The sequence below is a fragment of the Gossypium hirsutum genome, chromosome A11, assembly GCF_007990345.1.
Source record: "Gossypium hirsutum isolate 1008001.06 chromosome A11, Gossypium_hirsutum_v2.1, whole genome shotgun sequence".
Taxonomy (NCBI): domain Eukaryota; kingdom Viridiplantae; phylum Streptophyta; class Magnoliopsida; order Malvales; family Malvaceae; genus Gossypium; species Gossypium hirsutum.
The window spans coordinates 106,308,753-106,329,225 of NC_053434.1; the positions used below are offsets into that span (position 1 = coordinate 106,308,753).

Sequence of the window (20,473 nt, forward strand, 5' to 3'; positions counted from 1 at the left end):
AATGAAAAATAAAAAGTGGGACTTAATGATAGCTTTAATTTCCACCATGAAACAGGAAAAAGAACTTGAGAAAATATTTTTAACTAGTTAATCACCCACGTTGGGTTGACTTATACTATGATAAATGATTGAAGAAGAAAAATATAAAGAACAATCTCTGGGAACACATTCCATCCATGTTTTAGTGTCTTGGAGATTTGTAATAAGTCCAAAGCTTTACAGTCATTAATGGTAGATAATTATCTGGTGTCAATCCCAAGATCCCACGAACTGATATTAAATTAATCAATCTACCCTGGTCACTGAGTTTTATTAACTATTACTAAGCTAATAAATTATTCTCATATGTCCTATATATTAACTTTCTTGGTCATCGTCTAGCTCCTTTGTTCCACCATACCTAAAAATGCAAAACTTTTAGTAGGAACAAACTTAGAACACAAGATTTTTCTTTTTTTCTTTTTTTTTTTTAAATGGAACCCAAATCTTGCTTGCTGTTCTTCTTCTGTTGCATTGGTCTCTTTCTGGTTATTGCAGAGGGTGCTAATAGCATTCCAGTGCCAAATGATGAAGAATCAACCTTACTTTTGATGAAAAGAAGTTTGATCGATCCGTTGAAGAAGCTCGAAGATTGGAAAGCGGTGACTAATGCGGCGGAAACCAGATTGGCTCATTGTAACTGGACTGGTGTTTGGTGTAACTCCAGAGGCTTTGTTGAGAAACTTGATCTTTCTAATATGAATCTCAGTGGCATTGTATCGGATCGTATTCAAGGTCTGCGCGGTCTCTCGATTCTCAACCTTTACAACAACAGTTTCGATACGTCTTTGCCAAAGTCATTTGCGAATCTCACTTCACTGAAGAGCGTTGATGTGAGTCAAAACAACTTCATTGGCGGCTTTCCAACAGGTCTTGGGATGGCTTCAGGATTGACTTATGTGAATGCATCAATCAACAATTTCTCAGGGTTTCTCCCCGAGGATCTTGGTAATGCAACTTCACTTGAAACTTTAGATTTCAGAGGCAGTTTCTTGGAGGGCACGATTCCTACATCTTTCAAGAATTTGCAGAAACTGAAGTTTCTTGGGCTTTCAGGCAATAATCTGACCGGAAAGCTTCCGAGAGAGCTCGGACAACTTTCAGCATTGGAAACTATCATTCTCGGTTACAACGAGTTCGTAGGGGAAATACCAGAAGAATTTGGCAATCTCACCAATCTTCAGTACCTTGATTTGGCTGTTGGAACTCTCAGTGGTCAAATCCCATCATCATTGGGTAGGCTTAAACAGCTAACTACAGTTTATTTGTATAAAAATAATTTCACAGGAAGGATCCCACCAGAGCTTGGCAATGCTACTTCGTTGGTTTTCTTGGATCTTTCTGATAACCAGATATCAGGAGAGATACCAGTAGAGTTAGCAGAGTTGAAGGATTTGCAGCTATTGAATTTGAACACAAATCAGTTGAATGGTTCAGTTCCTGTTAAACTTGGAGAATTGACCAAACTAGAGGTACTTGAGCTATGGAAAAATTCATTCACAGGTTCTTTGCCGATGAATCTCGGACGAAACTCGCCTTTACAGTGGTTAGATGTGTCATCAAATTCATTGTCAGGTGAGATTCCACCAGGTTTATGTGATTCAGGAAATCTGACTAAACTTATCCTCTTCAACAACTCCTTTTCTGGTCCAATCCCAGTAGGTTTATCAACATGTAAGTCACTGGTTCGTGTTCGAGTACAAAACAATCTGATTTCTGGGACTATTCCTATCGGCTTCGGAAACCTCCCTCTACTTCAACGTCTGGAATTGGCAAAAAACAATCTTACAGGCCAAATTCCAGACGATATAGCTTTGTCAACATCTCTTTCTTTCATTGATGTATCTTGGAACCACCTTGAATCAACCCTTCCTTCCAGCATCATTTCCCTCCCTAATCTCCAAACAATCATTGTCTCCCACAATTACTTGGCAGGCAGAATTCCTGATCAGTTTCAAGATTGCCCATTGTTATCTATGCTTGATCTTTCGAGCAACCATTTCTCTGGAAAAATTCCAGAAAGTATAGCTTCTTGTGAAAAGCTGGTAACTCTAAACCTTAGAAGCAATCAGTTCAGTGGAGAAATCCCAAAAGCACTTGCAACAATGCCCACGCTAGCCATGCTTGACTTGTCGAATAATTCTCTAGTTGGCTCAATACCGTTAAATCTCGGCACCTCACCAGCCTTGGAAATGCTGAACCTGTCATACAACAAGCTTGAAGGTCCGGTCCCTGCTAATGGTTTGTTGATAACCATAAATCCTGAGGACCTTGCAGGCAATGCTGGTCTTTGTGGTGGCATACTCCCACCGTGCTTTTCAAGTCCGATAAAAGCACCAGAGCAACCAAGGAAAATGCACATTAAACATGTTGCGGCCGGGTTTATCATCGGAGCATTGGTAATATTATCTGTTGGCATAACATTTTTTTCTGGAAGATGGGCATATCAAAGATGGTACTTATATAACAGTTTCCTCAGTGACTTGTTCGAAAAAAGCAACAATCAATGGCCCTGGAGATTGGTTGCATTTCAAAGGTTAAGTTTTACAAGTAGTGATATCCTAGCCTGTATAAAAGAATCAAACATCATCGGCATGGGAGGAACCGGTGTAGTTTATAAGGCTGAAGTCCATCGTCCACGAGCAGTGGTCGCAGTTAAGAAGCTGTGGAGATCACAGACCGATATTGAAAGCAGTGACGATCTATTTGGAGAAGTGAGTCTCCTCGGAAGACTTCGGCACCGTAACATTGTAAGATTGTTGGGGTATGTTCACAACGAGACTAATGTATTGATAGTATATGAGTACATGCCGAATGGAAATCTTGGGACAGCTTTGCACGGTAAACAAGCAGGGAAGGTGTTGGTAGACTGGGTTTCAAGGTACAACATAGCAGTTGGTATTGCACAAGGGCTGAATTATCTCCACCATGACTGCCATCCCCCAGTCATTCACCGAGATATCAAGTCAAACAACATTCTTCTTGATGCAAATCTAGAGGCAAGAATCGCGGATTTTGGACTGGCAAGGATGATGATTCATAAGAACGAAACCGTTTCAATGGTTGCTGGATCTTACGGATATATTGCTCCTGGTACGTTTCAAATCTATGATTTTATATATCAAAGCTTGTTTTCTTTGACAAAAACCCCTTTACTAATGTTCTCATTGAAACCTTTCTTATGACAGAATATGGGTACACTCTGAAGGTTGACGAAAAGATCGACATCTATAGCTTTGGTGTAGTTCTGTTAGAGCTTCTATCTGGGAAAATGCCATTAGATCCTTCTTTCGGAGAATCAGTCGATATAGTTGAGTGGACTCGAATGAAAATCAAGAAAAACAGAGTGTTCGAAGTACTGGATCCAGCCATAGGCGGTCAATGCAAAGATGTCCAAGAAGAGATGCAACTTGTCCTAAGAATTGCACTTCTTTGTACTGCAAAGCTCCCCAAGGACAGACCATCCATGAGAGACATCATTACAATGCTTGCTGAGGCAAAGCCCAGAAGGAAAAGTGTGTGTCAAAATGGAGGTCACAATTCTAGCAAAGAGGCTCCCATTTTTAGCACTTCACCTGTAACCGGGCTTATGTAACAGTTCCATTAAAATTTCTTTTTCAGGCTAATGTTTTTCATTAATTTCTTGTTTATGTAAATTTTATTGCAACGCCAGCTCTATTGTAGGCTCAGTTGCAACCATGCAGGCAAAGACATAAATGTTCATATAAAAAAGTATCTTTAATCTTTTTTAGAATACATGATAAACTTAAAACTCGATAATACTTCGATCCCACTGCCTCTATGACAGGAAAGAGATTGCATGTACAAGTAGTACTTGTTTATAAATGTGAAGTCAAATAGATCTTGCAATAAACCTTTGTACTGATGATTACAAGACATGCATAACTAAAATCTACAGTCAGAACATTTGATACTTATCCACTATTATGTTTTGTCCCGCAATAAGTTAACAAATCAACAGATACTACAGAAAAGAAAGGAGAAATAAAGGAAAGAACAAGGAACAGGAGGATAACCGGAATTTCAATATTTTTCCAGCCACAAACATATGCATATACAGTCATCACCTTGGCCATGAACACTGGAAAATGTTATCTTTAGCAGATTTGAAGTTCCTACATGGATTTCCTTGGAAACAACGGATTGAGGATTTTATTTTTTTTACTACCATATCCAGAAGATGACCCTCGAGCAGTGAAAACTGGGTACTTGTTATGGATACAAATATAATTATACATGTTGAGCACAAAATATTCCTTAAAACATGTTTCATTTTGATAAGAACATCAAGGAAACAATTACCTGAATCATTGCTGACCTTTAAATCCAGTAAAATAAAGATACGGTTGAGAAGGAAAAATATGACACCTCTTCTCAATCCATAGAAAGGTTACCCCTCTGTACAACTACTTTCATATCCTAAGCTCAAAAGATTGAAAACCTTTTGCACAATTCGCCTTTGAGGTATGAATGTAAGAGCTGGATGTTATTTTGGTCCTATGCCGCAACATCTAGAAAGGTGGTTCCTGATGCACTCCCTTCATCAAGAAAGCTTCTAGACAACGGCTGGAAAATAATAACAGATAAAGAGACTCAGTGCTTAAATCAAGTTAGATAACTTTAAAAAGCAAATAGTCATATTTGGCATTAATATGGATTCTAATGAGAAAGTAGAAAAATGTTTCCATCACAAATTTTTAAAACTTTATTAAACCAAAAATAATACCAAAAGAATGAAAGTCTAGAGTATACCTCCATATAATCAACGTGCAATAAAGAAAAAGGCTCCTTCTCTCTGAGACCTCCATTTTCATTTAATATTCTTTCCAAATCCTGCAAAAAGAATGAGCCAATTATGAGACTTACATTACTTGTAATTCCTGAAAAATGTACAGACACAATATGAGTCAATCCAACTCTTTAAGATGTTCTACGCTTTAACTAAAGAGTTGAATAAAAGCACCAAGCATAAAATATTAGAACATGTTTCACAACGTAGATACAAGGTATTTTGTGCAACACCTTTGCAAGCCAACATAGAAGATGGGGATCGCAGACCGATTACCCACACAAGTTTCATTATCAACTAATTGGCTATTCTAAATTTTCCAACTATAATATTACAACATAACTGGACAACAGCTTCAACAGAGCCTTAATTCAATCACCTCAACATTCCCTTACATTTCAAAGTTCCCTATATAAGTTTATAAATGCGTAATTGTAAGCAGAGACCATATAAGAGAAAAACCAAGTTCAGAAGAGCTGCATGATATTTTAATTTAAACAATTTAAACCAACCATTTTACCTTTCCAGTCAAGATTTCAAACTCAAGCAACTCTTCCACAATCTTTTCAAGAACTTGACGATTTTTCTTAAGCATTTCCCTTGCCTTTTCATATGCTAAATCGTAAATCTGCATATATAACAAGCATCATTATAGAGATTCAGTAACCAATATCATTGCCAAAATATATGGTTCTATCAAGAATCACACAGTTAAATGAATCTGTGTATCAAACTTGGCATATACCTTTTCAACTTTAGCTGCCATCTCAAACTCATGATTGTTTCCCATGCTTAAAGCTGTAACCTAATATCAATGAAGAAAAGTCCAACATAAACAATCTATTGAGCAGTTGCAGCATATATCAACAAAGCATATTATTGCAGAATTTAAATAAGAATCATGTGCAATGTTTCAGTATTTGGATCTATAAAGAAAAGAGAGTACCGCATTAGTACTATAGTAAACTGCAGGACTATCATCAGGACCCCATCCATATTGAATCACCATCCTTGTAGCTATCTATTGCAATTTTCACAAAAGTAACCCAGACATAATAGTTAAAATGAAAATTATTTCAAGTAACAAAGTTAATATGCTCAGGCACATGAAACAGTAAGAATAGGATTATATCAACCTCCTGAGCCTGCTTTAATTCTGACGCAGAAAGAAAATTTTCTTCTCCAAAAGGTAGCAGCAGTTGGGCAGCAATATGTGATCCAAAGCAGAATACAAGCTTCTTTTCAAGGTAAGACCTTGATTCTGCATTTCCATACATAGACCCTTCATTTCTTGCCTTGGTAATCTTTGTACATCCAATTCCCTGAAAGATAGAAACAATAAATTAGTTCTATATTCATCCTGCCCTAAACACAGGCTGATTACTGGTGTCTGTTACCAGGAAAATATGCAAGAACTATAGATTCACATATTCAGAATACAAAAAACACAACAACTGTGATGTAGACAACAGAGTTTAAATAAAAAGATGAGCTTAAAAACAATATAAACTAGGCGTGCTCCCATAGAGCTTTCCTGCGGTTCACCAGTTCCTGATCCATCCTCATGCAGGCAGAATAAAGAACCACTATTTCTGGCCTAAAGAGTAGCATCATAATCATTTGATGTGCATCACCCTCTTATTTTCTGAGAAGAACCATGTTTTGTTTCTCATGGGTAATTTGGATTGGGCAGATGTCTCATAAAGCTTACAAGCATACCATTTATTTAGATTCTCCCTAGTACTATTTTTTGTCATCTAACTAAGCAAAGGATGCCCCCTACAGCAGATACAAGACTGCAATAAAATGGGGAGGGAGAATATGGACTGGTGTCAATAATCACACTTTGCAAGTTCAAAATTTATATTAGGATGTATAGTTATTGATAGAACATGATGCTGCTACTGATATTACAAAAATGGCAGGTAAGAACATTTTTTTAATTCGGCTATAAAAGTTTCAACAAATAGATAACAAAGAATTAACATTTAACAGACAGAAAACAAGCAAAAACTAACATAATTGAAGTACCAGCATCATCAGTTTACTCCTCATACCTAAAGAAAGCAGTTTTGAATTAAGCATGAAAGCACAATAGTGGCACCATAGTCATAGACTCCTTAAAGATAAATAGCACTTATAAAACATACTTCAGAAATGTAATCTAATGATGTTAGAATTGCTAACCTCCCATGAAAAAGGTTCAAGCCATAGATTATCCACAACATCAAATTTTGGTAGAAGTAGTGCAATGAGACCACGACCAGCAGCCCAAACAGCATGTGGGAACTTAGTCTCCCTCGTCCACTACAAATAATCACACCGACATTAATAAAACTTTCATGATAGAAGAAGACTAAAAGTTTCTATCATTGTGAGTATCCGAGTACAAAAATCAATACAAAGATTTATAACCTCAAACTATCAAACAATTCCATTCATCTAAAGACATCCACAGAACATTTATGAGCACTATGTCATACTAATTTATCAGCTCTTAAAAAATTAACAGCATGTACAACCTTGCAATTCAAGTAATCACCACATTTCGTCCAGCAAGCACTTTATTGGCTTTCAATAAAATTTAAGATTCTTAGACTAGCCCCAGAAATTATTTTTCAGTCCAAAAAGAATCCAACAGAAAATTATTAATAGCAATTGACTTGCATATTTAAAATGACAAGCAAGTTAGTTACTGACATCAAGGGGAGGATTTAGATATTCTATTCCGTTGCTTATCTGACCATATGGCTCCATTAAATCAACCACGTTCTGCAGATCATCTTTGGTCAAATTTAGTCCAAGGTGATTCACCAGCATTTGGCTAATTTGCTTGACAATTTTGCTTTTCCGCAGCCATTTTGGGATCATGCTACTGAAAGTCTGCAAGCAATACAAATTACACTTAGATAATTTGGTTAAAATTGCTTAGTGCCTAAAACATGAATTTACCATCAATTAAGATGGATTAGTTAAATATGAAACTCAGAGAAACAGAGGTAAACATGTAAACTGAATGAAAACACTTAAATAACTGATTCTTCGAATTTCAGGAAGAATAAAACAAGACATTAATGAGATTGTATTGACCTGGTAAGGTACTAACACCCACAACATAAGATCCTTGTAAAAGAATGAAAAAGGGCAACAGAAATATTATAGACGGTGAAGTATTAAACCATTCCAGGTACCATAAAATAGCAATATGAGTCATTTCTTACCGCAAACCAGCTACAGTAGTTCATAAGTTCATCAGTATCAAGAAACTTGCTTCTAAATGCACTGCCTTCCAAGGCCACAGGAACAAGTTTAAGTTCTATAGGCCGCAGAAGAGCAGTCTTCTCAGCAACCTAAAGAAATAGAAGGATCATGATTTAAAAGTATATTGGCAGACACAACATAAGTTTAAAATAAAAACTATTAACAACAACATAAATTCCGCAAGAAAATACATGCAGACAGTCAAAATAGAGAGAGAGTGAGAGACCAGTAAGCAATGAAGGTTTAAAGATTCATTTAACAAAATTAATTCATAAATAAGAATAGCAATTGGCGATTTGGGTGGCAAAAGTTGAAAAGAAGCATGACTATGATATGACAGCTTAAACACATGGATGAACTTGCAAATGGAACTTCAAAAGAAAGAAGTTCAGAAACTACCTTTTTCCAGTCTACCATATCTATAAGCTCCTCATCCATAGTTTCTTTTGCAGAAATCTGTAGTATCCTCTCCCTTTCAGCTTGAGTTGGCCTTTGAAGATGAAATACTCTGTCCATACGACCAGGCCGTTGTAAGGCCTCATCGATTTGCTTGATATTTCTAGTAGTAGCCATCAAAACAACCCCATCTTGTTTCTCAAACCTGCAAAAGGTTCACAGTGCATTAGGAAAATAAAAAGATGCCAACCTTTCCACTTTTGTTAATAAAGGTCAATGACTTCACACGGTATTGAAATTACATGAACACAACAAACTTTAAGGACAAAAAAGAAAATATCAGCTCCAAAAGGCAAGGATACATGATCAGAAAAACAGGCAGCTTGGCAAACTATTTGAAAGCTTCCAACAGAACTTAGCAACCAGACCTTCCATAAGAGAAAGTTGTATCTCATTGCCCAATTTTTTAAAGAAAAGCTCCAAAAATTACGTTCAATGATAGATTCCTTCCAGAAGATACACAGGCAGGAATAACTTGAAGCATAAATTATCAAATTATTAAAGCACTGTCTGGCTACTGGAATCCCCAATCAATTATCATGAGCAAGCCATATATCTCAGGAGCATCTTAATTAATGCATGTAGAGAAATTTTAGTGCCGGTGAACCATATGAACAAAAGGGAAACACAGTATATTACCCATCAAGTTCCACAAGAAGTTGATTGATGAAGGCCTCATGGTCTTGCTTTTTTGTGTGAATAAATTTTCCACGAACACCAGCAAAGAGGTCAAAATCCTCCACAAATATAATTACAGGTGCCTAGAAAAAGGGGATTAGACAAGTCAGAAAGATTGAATAAAATATGGTAATAAAGTGTATATAGTCCTCCCAAGGATAGCAAGTTTAAGAAACCATACAGACACCACAAACTAAAAGGATAGTTTTCTAAAAACTGAAAAATATTTTTCAACAACCAAATATATTTTGTTATAAAAACTACAACAGTTACAATTGTTTTATGCAAAAGAATGTTGGTTTACATCTATAAGATATAAACAGAAATGGTACAGTAACAGAAAGCTGAAAATATAATGGAAAACAAATTGGTCACAATACGCTCCAAGTCCCTATACTCTTCGTACATTTGAAATTTAGTCCCTCTACTTTTATTTTCAGGAATTTAGTCCCTCTACTTTTATTTAACAGAAGAATGTTAACAATTGAGCTTGCATTTTCAAATCTGGAAAATAGAGGGACTAAATTTTAAATGTACGAAGAGTGTAGGGATTTGGAGCATATTTTAACCAGGCAAATTCCAAAAACAAAATCATATCATGTTGGAAATATAGCTAAATCGTTTGTTCAAGTCAAACAAAGCCCAAGGATAAACAAGGAGCAAATAGATAAAAAATTGCATGACTGAAGTACTAAGAAAAAAATTACAATGTAAAAAAAGCCTGATTTCGAAATGTAAGTTGAACATGGTGAAACATTGCCATTAGCAAGACAGACCAAGTTTAGAGGAGAAACAAATGTACAAGGGAGATTGGAAACTAATGAAAAACCAAATCATCACTAGCGCTCCACATCTATAACTTACAAGTCTATTCTAGAGAGAGAAAAGGTATAGAAGAATGTAGAGTGACATTATTGTATACTTTTGTATCTTTCACCAACATGTCAATCAGGGCAGTTAGACCTCGAATCTGAACCATGTTATACGTGCCAATAAAAATTATTTAATTTCTAGCAAATAAGCAAAATCTGAAAATCAACAATAAGGCTCATAGAGGATTACCAAATCCCTGGCTGTCTGAAAAAGCTCCCTAACATTTGATGCACTTTGGCCAACCCACAGCCCAGCTTCCAATTGCTGAGCTTCAACATTGACAACTGGCACCCTTGCCTCAGCAGCTATGGCTAGTGCAAGAGATGTTTTTCCTGTTCCTCTCTCTCCAACAATAAGAACTCCCTGAAATATAACAACACACCAAATTCAACATGGATATCTATTTTCTCAAGTGAAGGATCTTTACAATGCACAGATTAATTTACATGCTCATGCTAACAAGTTAAAATGCAACATTTTTATAGTTGAATAGTTTAAAACAGTTTCAAATCACATTAACCTCAGAAAATATATAATAGAGGACAGATATTATAATCATGACATTGATTGCATAATTTTTTTTCCAGCTGATTGCTGATCTTCCATAAAATGGGAGAGATTGCTAAAACTATCCAAGTATAAACAGCTCTGTTAATGACTGAGATTACCACTGCAGTGGAAAGCTCCCCATAACAAATTTAGAACATGAGAACCAAAAAGGAATATTATCCAGTTTATTGGTTGTAAAAATCTGCCAAAGAAAAGAACCTGAAAAGCAGGACAACCTACAAAATCATCCTTCTCCCCTTCTCAGTGAGAGGAGATGGCAGCATGTCATTCTGTAACTAGCCCAGAGGAATTCAAGACCATCATTTCTTTTTTACATTTTTATTTTTGAGATCAAACCATAATTTAATTTTAAGCATCAACACAAGAGTTTAGAAAGGAAAAAAAAAACAGTTAAAAGGCATTCCAACACCAAAATGATGCATAAAAAGGTAGAGGGTAATATTATTATAGCAGGATATGGGTCATTGTCAGAATAACATACCCTAGGTGCACGGGCACCCATTTCTTGGAATGCACCAGGGTTCTGTAGAAATGCAACTACTTCATTGATTTCCTCTATCATCGACTCAATGCTAGCAAAATTCTTCAAGGGGATTGGAGGATTTTTCACTCTCTGCATGCCAAAACAAACTTAAAAATAATCTCATAGAAAGCTCCAGTTATTGAATACTTAAATTGTGTGTGTCAGAATTGAACCTTCATTCCATCAAAAGCAGTTCTTATGGGATCAATGCCAGCCTTTTTCTTACGTTTGATCCTCCTCAACCTATAATTAAAATAGCCTTTCTGCAAAGTAAGATAAAAACAATCTTAATACCAGACCACAAAAGTCCAGTGTAGAGAAAACAAATGCCTAACAAAGCCACAAGAAAACCTCTACCAAAACAGCATCATAAGAATTTGCACTCATAAAAACGCTGTAGTTATAACAAAAAAAAAATTGGAATAAAGTAAACAGGCAATATTAAAAAGGGAAGGAAATAATACCACTCTCCGCAGTTTTCTCATGTTTGGATCTTTGCGTATAGGTCCATAACCAAGAACTCCTGGAACTTTTCTTCTAAGGAAGCGGAATGCATGATACAAAATATATCCATAGATAGCACTTCGAATGAGAAACCAAACAAACCATTTAAAGTCATCTGTCTTTCTGGACTTGAAATTCATTTCTGCTTCAGACTGCCATTTCAGATACCAAGTGGAGGCCACAGTTTGACCTATTTCCTCTGGCCATGCCATCCCCAATTGCATCCTAACCTGTAACCAGGGCAAAGCAGAACTTTTTGAAAAACATAAGCAATGAAAGAAATTGGGAACTATTTTCTGAAATGCACTAACAGAACTCATACCGGGTAAGGAATGATATATTCAATGAGTGAAAATACAATAACCATCATTATATCATCGTTTATATTTCTAATTTTCTGATAAACCCAATCTTTTCCATATGAGACAAATTTTGTCTTCCATAACCCAGTTAAGCATCGATGAGCCAGCCTTATTGTCAAGAGAAACTGTTGACGAAAATCCAACTCTGAGAAGGGGATATACATCAATTGAACAGCAGTTGGGATGCCGCAAGCAAGCATTTTCATGTATAACCCATCAAATCCTCCAAAATTCTCATATAGCATGTCAAATTCCTGGAATCAAAAGGAAAGGGAAAAGGAAAACATTAAGTAAGAAGAATACCAATATCGCTCATGGAGTCACTAGAAAGGTTTCTACACTCATGTAACCTTGATGTTGACAAAATATTCCTTATCATCCCCTTTCAGTGCAATATACATCACAGCCCAGTCATGCCTGATTCGAGCATGCTCTACTAACTTCTTAGACACTGCATAAGGAACAGCCATTGGATCCATTTCCCACCTGCTTCTCTCTTCATTGTACCAAGTCTTTGCAACCACTCTATCTCGATCCAAGAGAATCCGTTCCTGCGATAAACATTTTATACAACATGAACCACACACTGAAAATAGTCTCATAATAGGTCCTTTCTTCAATATGTGGAAAATAAGGCTTATGATATCTGAAGATCAAATATACACCTTCCACATCATTGAGCTTCATGATATGAAGGATGAAATAACAGAACTTTTGTAACAGTAACATATGCATCCTCCCCGTTTTACTTTCTAAAATGAGTGTCAAATTAAAATATATATATCTCCACAAAACGAGCTTCTGTTAAGGGAAATGCTACCTGTCTTTGAGCTACATAATGTTTGCCAAAATCAACATCTTCCAACAAGTGTCTTTTCAGGTCAGCTTTAGCTTCCTCACGCCACTTCTTCCAACCATGGTGCAAATGTAGACCAATAGCTTTAGGAACAACAACTTCCTTATCTCCAAACATCCACTTCAATTCAACTTCTGGAAATCCTTTCACAACTTCATCCTCAGGTGTTTTTACAACAAAACGCTTTTCACTGCCAAATTTTTTCATCTTTCTTCTTATTCGAGATTCCAGATTCCTTTGCATCTGCCTAGAATCTTTAAGACATTGTTTTATGCGTAAAGCAAAATCCATAGAATCTTGATTATAGAATGGCCCAAGATCTTCAACCTCCACAACACTAGGCAAAATCATCTGTTCAAAGAGCTTTCTTTGTGCCGTTTTAAGTTCATCTCGAATTTCAGACCTCGAAAGATTGGTAATAGAGCTTTTAGGCAGACTGCAAGCACAAACCCGAATACTTTAGATAAGGAGATGAAGAGTTATCTAACAAAAACATTTTCAAAGTGAAATTAGAATTCCAAAGGGAGATTGATACGAGTCACAAAAGCCCAAATTCTTGAGGGCAAGGCCCAATAAGAAGATTCCAAGCCCAATCAAGAAATCCACCCATACTTAGTTGAAAATCAGGCCAAATTGTCAAAGTGGCCCAAGTTGTAAAGTTTTATTTTTATTTATTTATTTATTTATTTTACTTAGTTTAAATGTTTATCCAAGAGTCCCAAATAAAAGACCCTTGGCCGAATTTCCATATTAAAATAATTAGGAGTTTTTTTTTAGTTGTAGTTTTAGTGTTCTAATTAAATTAGGAAAACATTTGAAAGGCCTATTTATATGGCTTGGCCAGCCACCCTACATAACATTACAATTACATTGAAAATTTCAGATTTGATTTGAGTGAAAATTCTCTTTGAGTTCTTCAAGGATTTTCTCTTGAGTTTTCTTTAGAAGTTGTTTTAACAATCTTTTTGATTGTGGGAGCCATCTTCAACCTTCTTCTTGCCATTGATATTCTTTGGAGGGGAGATTAGAGCCGTTTGAAGGGAGTTGTGAGATCTTTCGAGATTTTAAGGCTTCTTAGGACTTATCTTTTAATTTCTTACTGTCAATTCTTTCTTTATTTCTACTTGTGCTGAATCATTATCTAATCTATTTTCTGTTCTTATTGTGTTTTCAGCCTTTTTCTATCTTAAGGAATCAGCCCAAAAATCCCCAATTTCTAGGGTTTTTCCATACTCTTTTTGGGTGAAATTAGATTGTCGAAATTTGGGGAAAACTATCTTGGTGTTCAATTGGGCAGAATCACAATCTCCTTGAGGGTTTCAAGAACCCTAACACTTATTTCTATTCTCAATTTGATTCTTTGCTGATTTGGGGATTTTATTTCAGATCTGAAAATTCAAAAAAATCTAATCTTTTAATTTTCTGTTTCGTTTCAGATCTAATTGTTTAGGGTTTTCGTAGGAGTTTCTCGTGACTTGGCAACTCGATCTTGGTCCGCGCGCAACCCCGTATCATTTGGTATCAGATTTTGGGCGTTTTGGGTGTTCTTGGTTGATTTCTAAACTGATCTCTATTTTTTAAATTACAAACAGCAGTTTTACCCAGAAAAATTTTCGAAAAAAATTCATTTGAGTGGGTAAACGTTTTCTGATTGATCTGAAATTTTACATACATATTTTTGGCACTGTTATTGAATATACAAAATATTTCCCGCAAAAAAATAAGTCGAAAAAGTCAAAAAATTGAAAAAAGACGAAATCCAATAAAAAATTAAAAAAATATTCAGCGGGTTGAATTTGGTGCCCAAATTTTCCAGATCAAAAATTAAATATATAAGAACACTCCAGATTTAATTTCGTGATTTTTGGAGATCGGGAACACCTCGAACGAAGTTGTCAAGTTACTCCGCAGTTTTTCGGGTTTTCTGTTTTCAGCAATTTTTATTGATTCTTAGCTGTAGGTTTTCATTTGTTTACCTTTATTCTTCCTTTACGTTATCTAACACCTTCTTGTTTCTTGTGTTAGTAGGATTTAAACGTGTGCACAACTTCTTCCTCGGTGCAACACGAATCAATTGGTGTCTCGTCAGTTTTTGGCATCCTAGTGCAAATTAGGATTCTTTGGTAGTTTGGTTCACACTCTCTAATTGGTTGATATAAACTCTGATAAAGAACTCACAAGATTGAATTCGACCTCATTGAGAATTTGAATTTTCTTTTTGAGTGATTAATGGTGAGGTTTGCTAACTTTTATTTTTGAGTGTTGAGTGTTTATTTTTTACAGGTTTTGAAGATGTCTAAAGGTGATAATAATGATGCACTTATGAAAGTCCAACAACAGTTAGATGGACATACTGCTGCAATCACACAAATAAATGCTACACTTCAAGCATTAAATACTACTTTGAATGAGGTACGAGTGAATCAAAAACATCAATATCGAGATTCAATTAAGGAAGATAGGGATAACCAACCCCAAAGGCGCGGCCCTCGACGTGTCACTAGAATGGATGATGATTTTCATGATCGTGGACAATCATCTTTGGCAAAACCAAGGAGCGAGCAGCAACGAGAACATCTCTTTCATACTCGCTGCCATGTACAAGGTAAGCTTTGTAGAGTTATTATTGATGGTGAAAGTTGCTCGAACATAGCCAGCACGACGATGGTGGAAAAGCTTTGCTTAACCACTACCAAGCATCCACAACCTTATCAACTACAAGGGCTTAGCAACGAAGGCCAATTTAGGGTCACTCAACAAGTGCGCATTGCCTTTTCTATCGGTAAGTATCAAGACGAAGTTGTGTGCGACGTAATGCCTATTCAAGCCTGCCATTTGTTGCTAGGAGAACCATGGCAACTGGATCGAAAAGTCACTCACGATGGTCGTACCAATAGGTATTCTTTCAAGCATCAAGGAAAGAAACTTACCTTAGTGCCGCTCACTCCGGAACAAGTCCATGAGGACCAAATCAAACTGAGAAATTCTGTTAAAACAAGTGAGGAAAAAGAAAAAGAGAATGAAAAAGAGCAAAAAGAGATTGAGAGTGAAAAGGAATGTGAAACAGAAAAGAAAATTGAAAAAGAAGTTGAAGAAAGAAGAGAAAATGAGTTAGAAAAAGAAACAAAAGAAAAAGACGAGGAAAGGCTAGTGAGGAATGTTTCCACTAACCAAGATATGAATTTTTCTTGTGTTGCTACTTTTCAGGTTCCCGAAAGATCGAAAGATAACTTTCAACTTCAATACCTCTCAAATGAAAGACGCTTTCATACGATCAACTTAAGCAAAGATGAAATCACACTACATGATCTCGAAGGTAAGCGAGGTAAGGAAATTTTAGAAACCGAGTCCAGTGCAGATTTGAAAATTATTGATAAAACTTTTGGTGACTTAGTTCTTAAAAGATCCCATCATTTTGATCCGATTAATTGTTACTCTTCGATTGTGGTTGATAAAGTCATTACGAAAAGAAGCGTGATTTGTTTTTCTCTTGATTTACCTTGTGTAAAATCCTTGAATTTGTCCAAATCTGTTTTGGAGAATAAGGTAACGAAATTTGCCAAATTTGTTTTCAATTTATATTCTTGCCTTAAACAGTTTATGTGGTTGTACATGAAGTTTGAGTTCCATTTGACAAAGGTTAACTCAACAACGGAGATTCGACTACACTATGCCCCCGATGAACGAAGGTTTGTTTTAAATGAAAAAGGTAAAATCGACCCTTATTCTTTTGCTTATCGAGGTAAGATGCTTGAAACCTTTGAAACACTTTTGTACTCCTCGGATAGTGATAAAGATCGTGTTGATGAACACTTAGATCGAAACATGCTTGACTGTCCTATTTTATTTATTGATGATCTATCTGTTTTGATGGTTGATAAAAAGATTCTTGTTTTTGATAATGCATGTGTGAGTGAATCTATAGACCGTCGATTAATGCATGGTATGATTATGCAACTCTGTGAACCATGTAAATCTTTTCAAATACCTACTTGTGACGATTATGTTTACCATTTGATTTATTACTCGCAATTTATTCATGGTTTGTGGGAACAATGTGAGACGACTGAATGCCTTAAAACATGTCCATCTTTGTTTCAAATATTTGACGAGGCAGTGGTGAGTAAATTAGATTGTTTGCATGGTAATCTGAATCTGTCCATTCACATGCGTTATACCTGTTCTGTTATGCTTATGATTGGACTACAAGCTTGTTTCCGTTGCTATTTACTATCTCATGGCTATTCTTTTCAGTGGACTCAATTGCCATTAGTCCCGTTCGATAGAGGAAAGTCGAGTTCATTTGATTTTTCAGATTCGAGGACGAATCTTTTTGAGGAAGGGGGGAATGATACGAGTCACAAAAGCCCAAATTCTTGAGGGCAAGGCCCAATAAGAAGATTCCAAGCCCAATCAAGAAATCCACCCATACTTAGTTGAAAATCAGGCCAAATTGTCAAAGTGGCCCAAGTTGTAAAGTTTTATTTTTATTTATTTATTTATTTATTTTACTTAGTTTAAATGTTTATCCAAGAGTCCCAAATAAAAGACCCTTGGCCGAATTTCCATATTAAAATAATTAGGAGTTTTTTTTTAGTTGTAGTTTTAGTGTTCTAATTAAATTAGGAAAACATTTGAAAGGCCTATTTATATGGCTTGGCCAGCCACCCTACATAACATTACAATTACATTGAAAATTTCAGATTTGATTTGAGTGAAAATTCTCTTTGAGTTCTTCAAGGATTTTCTCTTGAGTTTTCTTTAGAAGTTGTTTTAACAATCTTTTTGATTGTGGGAGCCATCTTCAACCTTCTTCTTGCCATTGATATTCTTTGGAGGGGAGATTAGAGCCGTTTGAAGGGAGTTGTGAGATCTTTCGAGATTTTAAGGCTTCTTAGGACTTATCTTTTAATTTCTTACTGTCAATTCTTTCTTTATTTCTACTTGTGCTGAATCATTATCTAATCTATTTTCTGTTCTTATTGTGTTTTCAGCCTTTTTCTATCTTAAGGAATCAGCCCAAAAATCCCCAATTTCTAGGGTTTTTCCATACTCTTTTTGGGTGAAATTAGATTGTCGAAATTTGGGGAAAACTATCTTGGTGTTCAATTGGGCAGAATCACAATCTCCTTGAGGGTTTCAAGAACCCTAACACTTATTTCTATTCTCAATTTGATTCTTTGCTGATTTGGGGATTTTATTTCAGATCTGAAAATTCAAAAAAATCTAATCTTTTAATTTTCTGTTTCGTTTCAGATCTAATTGTTTAGGGTTTTCGTAGGAGTTTCCCGTGACTTGGCAACTCGATCTTGGTCCGCGCGCAACCCCGTATCAGAGATACTCAAGTACTCATGTAAATTATACAACAATTTAGAAAGACGATTACAGTCAATATATCAAAATCAGCATCAGGACAAAGTATGCCAAAACTGTTGGAAGCTAAACTTACAAATCATCCGCATCGTCAAAGTTAAAAATGTTAAGAGTGGTTGCAAAGAAACTCCTTTAACACATGAAAGCTAGGCGCAAAGAAACTCCTTTAACAAGCACTGCAAACTAAAAGTAAAATAAAATAACAACTGCAACGCTGTTTACTTTTTGTAAGAGGTAGAAAATAAACATTTAGGTAACCAAATAATTGCATTTAGATTAGGTAATGAGATAACTTTAAGACTGCGAAGTCTATACCACAAAATAAAGAATGAAGAAGGGCAGAATAAGAGAAACAAGATAAAGTGATAATCCATGTGAGCAGATAAATATGCATTATAGGATACACCAAATATTCTATAATTTTACTCGAGCAAACTAATTCAGATTGAAATCCTATAGATGAGAAACAACATATACCAATATATAATAATCGGTAGAAAAGGTTTACCTCTGGAAAAGCTCCTTCCTCCTCATTTGGTTATTAAACCTTTGCACCAACTCCTCACACTCCCTCTGAATAAAACAAAGCTCCCTCACACCAATACTCAGTGCCGTGGTCTCTCTCCTCAGTATCTCATCCTCAATCTCCCCAATTCTCTCCCATATCCTACTATACTCCTCCTCCATTCTCTCTATCCCCTCTTCCAACTTCTCCACAGTATTCCGGCCTTGTCCTTGTCCTTTCCCCTTCCCCTTACCCGTACCCTTCCCCCCTCTCCCACTCATCACCTTCTCCTTCTCACTCCCCACTTTCACTGCCTTATCCACAATCTCCTCAGCTTTTTTCTCTAACTCCTCTTTGTCTCTCTTCAACTCCCTAATTTCCCTATACAACCCTTTCATTATCTCCCCTTGCAACTCCTCTTTCTTCACGTTCACAGCTTTTAACACTTTCCCAACTTCCTTAACATCACCATTTCCATTCCTAACCTCCTCTACCCTGCTCAACAACTCCGAAACCACCTCTAACAACCTCCTTGTATAATCCGAAAACTCGTGCTCATTTTTCCTCAAAGCCCCTTCCTTTTCTTCGTCTTCTTTTCCCCTCACACTCAGTTTTTCCACTACTGCAGCCATTGCCACACATTTAAACTCCCCATTTGGACCGAAATTCGATAACCCAATTGCAAAACAAAGCAAAGTAAAAGCAAAACTCTTAACCAAACATTGAAATGAAGAATACCCACACGAGACTTTGACTTCCTTTTCACAATTTTCCTTTCTGGGTAGCACCAAATTTTGATGTTTCACAGGTTTGGAGCCTTTGGGATTTCCTAGGAATGCAAAAGCTTTGAAGTTGAGCTTAATGGAGAGGGTTCTGGTGGGTTTCTTGATATACCTATGGGTTCTGATAAGATGCCTTGTTCTGAAATTGGGAGGGGAGAGTTGAGAGAGGCATGGTGAAGTGAAGATGGAGTCCATTGAAAGAGATGAATATTGGCGAAGCTAAGGAGAGTGTATTAATTGATAAGATGGTAGAAATTTGGTGGTCATTTTGGAATGTGGGAAAACGTTCGAGGTTAGTTTCGGAAATAGAAAAGTTGGAAGGCTGCAACAATGAAGGAGAAGAAGAAAGGTTTCAGAGACGGAGAGGTTTATGTAGGGATTAGACTTTAGAAGTGGGAGAGATACGACAAACCGATGTGGTTTTCTAACATTGTTTGATTTGGATTGAACCGGGTTCACAATGATCAGTTTTGTTTCTTAAGTTTGCAAAAGAGGTCAAATTCTTATTTTTATCCCTCTACTATGTTCAAATTTATATTTTGACCCCTTCGTTTTAATTTGATAAAGTTTAGTCTTCTTTTTCTAAAATAAGTTTAATCTTCTACTTTATAATTTTATTAGGTAGCTTAAATTATTATGTTCACGTGGAATTTTTAAAATATAGTTTAAATTAATAATTTTAATTAGTGTGCTTTTTCTTTTAAAATATTTTTTACTGCTTTAATAATTAATTAACAGTCTACATCATTTAAATCAATTAATAATATTATAAAAATAAATGAAAAAATGATATCAAATTAAAATATAAAGATTAAATTTTTAAATTTAATTATAATAAAATATTAAAATATTAATTTAATATTTTCAAAAATGCCCTTCCA

At 35.9% G+C, this 20,473-nt stretch overlaps 2 protein-coding genes across 3 annotated transcripts; one reads left to right on the forward strand and one right to left on the reverse strand.

Moving 5' to 3' along the window:
- LOC107951841 (leucine-rich repeat receptor-like protein kinase PXL1) lies at window positions 1–3,819 on the forward strand. Its single transcript, XM_016886989.2, has 2 exons — window positions 1–3,132; window positions 3,228–3,819. The coding sequence occupies exons 1-2, from the start codon at window positions 474–476 to the stop codon at window positions 3,632–3,634; spliced, it is 3,066 nt and encodes a 1,021-aa protein (XP_016742478.1). The 5' UTR covers window positions 1–473; the 3' UTR covers window positions 3,635–3,819.
- A 253-nt stretch (window positions 3,820–4,072) lies between these two features.
- On the reverse strand, window positions 4,073–20,006 carry LOC107951840 (probable inactive ATP-dependent zinc metalloprotease FTSHI 5, chloroplastic). 2 transcript variants are annotated; one of them, XM_016886987.2, is made up of 19 exons: window positions 18,814–20,006; window positions 12,897–13,368; window positions 12,427–12,627; window positions 12,037–12,330; window positions 11,675–11,944; window positions 11,384–11,473; window positions 11,169–11,300; window positions 10,307–10,480; window positions 9,206–9,327; window positions 8,510–8,711; window positions 8,071–8,199; window positions 7,550–7,732; window positions 7,037–7,156; window positions 5,986–6,171; window positions 5,796–5,870; window positions 5,595–5,654; window positions 5,370–5,477; window positions 4,813–4,893; window positions 4,073–4,626 (listed from the first exon to the last, which is right to left on the reverse strand). In XM_016886987.2, the coding sequence occupies exons 1-19, from the start codon at window positions 19,785–19,787 to the stop codon at window positions 4,558–4,560; spliced, it is 3,942 nt and encodes a 1,313-aa protein (XP_016742476.1). In that variant the 5' UTR covers window positions 19,788–20,006; the 3' UTR covers window positions 4,073–4,557. The 2 variants fall into 2 exon arrangements, with proteins under 2 accessions (XP_016742476.1, XP_016742477.1); XM_016886988.2 differs by lacking the exon at window positions 18,814–20,006 and adding an exon at window positions 18,382–18,480.
- Window positions 20,007–20,473: the final 467 nt, after the last annotated feature.